We start from the raw sequence: 1,200 nt of genomic DNA, 5'->3' as shown, positions 1-1,200 counted from the left end.
GGGCGGAGGGGACTCCCTGCCCCGGGCTCTGCCCCCACGTCGGGGACGTCCTTGGTCTGGAGAGGCAGGTCAGGCAGGGAGAAGGGCCCCAGGTCCAGCTCGTCCTCAGGGCCGGCGAAGGCGTCCGACCAGGGCACGGGCTCCACGGGGCCCAGGGCGGCCAGGCCGTGCCCGTTCTCCAGGAAGCCGCTTTCCAGGGGCCCCAGAGCCGGCACCTGTGCCACGGCGGTCACGCACACCGGCTCCGGGGGCGCGTCGGGGGGCGCCTCGGGCAGCGGCTTGCAGTCACCGAAGAAGGACTCCAGCCTGGCGGCGGCGGGGAAGGGGGTGGGCTCCTCGGGGGCGGCGATGGGGACAGGGACCGCCGCCACCCCGGCGTCGTCCTTGACGTCCTCGAGCCCCGGCTCCGGGACCGACAGGGGGTAGGAGACGGGGGAGGCCGGGTAAGGGGCCTCGGTGGGCCCGAAGGGCCCCGGGATAGCAGCGTGGAGGGGCTCCTCGGCACAGAAGTGTTTCGGGGACTCGGGGAACCGCTGAGGAGACTTGAGCAGGAGGTCCGGCCCCACGGGCCAGCTGACGGGGTGCTCGGGGGCGCCCCCCAGCAGGCCAGAGGAGAGGGCCTGCTCGGCGGCAGGGTGCGCCCACTCCACGGGCCCCTCTGTGATGACGGTGCTGAAGGGGCCCTCGTCCAGGGGCTCCAGGTAGCTGGGCTCGGGGGGGATGATGGCCGCGGTGGCCTGCTGGTCCTCCGTGGCGTCCAGGGGGATGCCCAGGTCGGGGGGGAGGGCGCCCTCCATGGACGGGGCCGACAGTGCGTCTCTGTGCGCGGGCGGGGACTTGGCCGGCAGCGTGGAGAAGGCGCCGTCCGGGGAGGGCGTGGCGGTGACCACGGCGGGGGCTGGGCAGTGCAGGGCGTCCGTCCTGGGGGAGGCGGTGCCGTAGTCGGGCGAGTAACACGCCGGGGACAGGCAGGCGAACTTCTCCGGGGCGCCCGGGGGCCCGGGGACCTTGTCCTCCAGGAGCGGCCCGGGGGAGCTGTAGCTGGCCGGGGCCGGGACGCTCTGCTGCCGGAACAGCTTGTCCCCGACGCTGAACTCCTCCTCGGGGGTCCTCCTGCTGTCCACGGACACGGACCGGTAAAGGCCCGTGCACAGGGGCCGGGTGGGCGTCTGGCCGGGGGTTTCCGAGACCCCGCCGGCC

General features: G+C 74.9%; 1 protein-coding gene across 1 annotated transcript in view; it reads right to left on the bottom strand.

Annotated features, from left to right (window-relative positions):
* Positions 1-1,200, bottom strand: part of ANKRD11 (ankyrin repeat domain 11) — a 14,263-nt gene that overhangs the window by 3,090 nt on the left and 9,973 nt on the right. Inside the window, exon 6 of the mRNA XM_012722849.1 lies at positions 6-1,200. Coding sequence (XP_012578303.1) covers positions 6-1,200 — 1,195 coding nt within the window. The remainder of the gene's footprint in view (positions 1-5) is intronic.

Source organism: Condylura cristata, unplaced genomic scaffold (assembly GCF_000260355.1).
Source record: "Condylura cristata isolate star-nosed mole 26May11 unplaced genomic scaffold, ConCri1.0 scaffold00009, whole genome shotgun sequence".
Lineage (NCBI taxonomy): Eukaryota > Metazoa > Chordata > Mammalia > Eulipotyphla > Talpidae > Condylura > Condylura cristata.
This window is presented reverse-complemented; position numbering and strand designations above follow the sequence as displayed.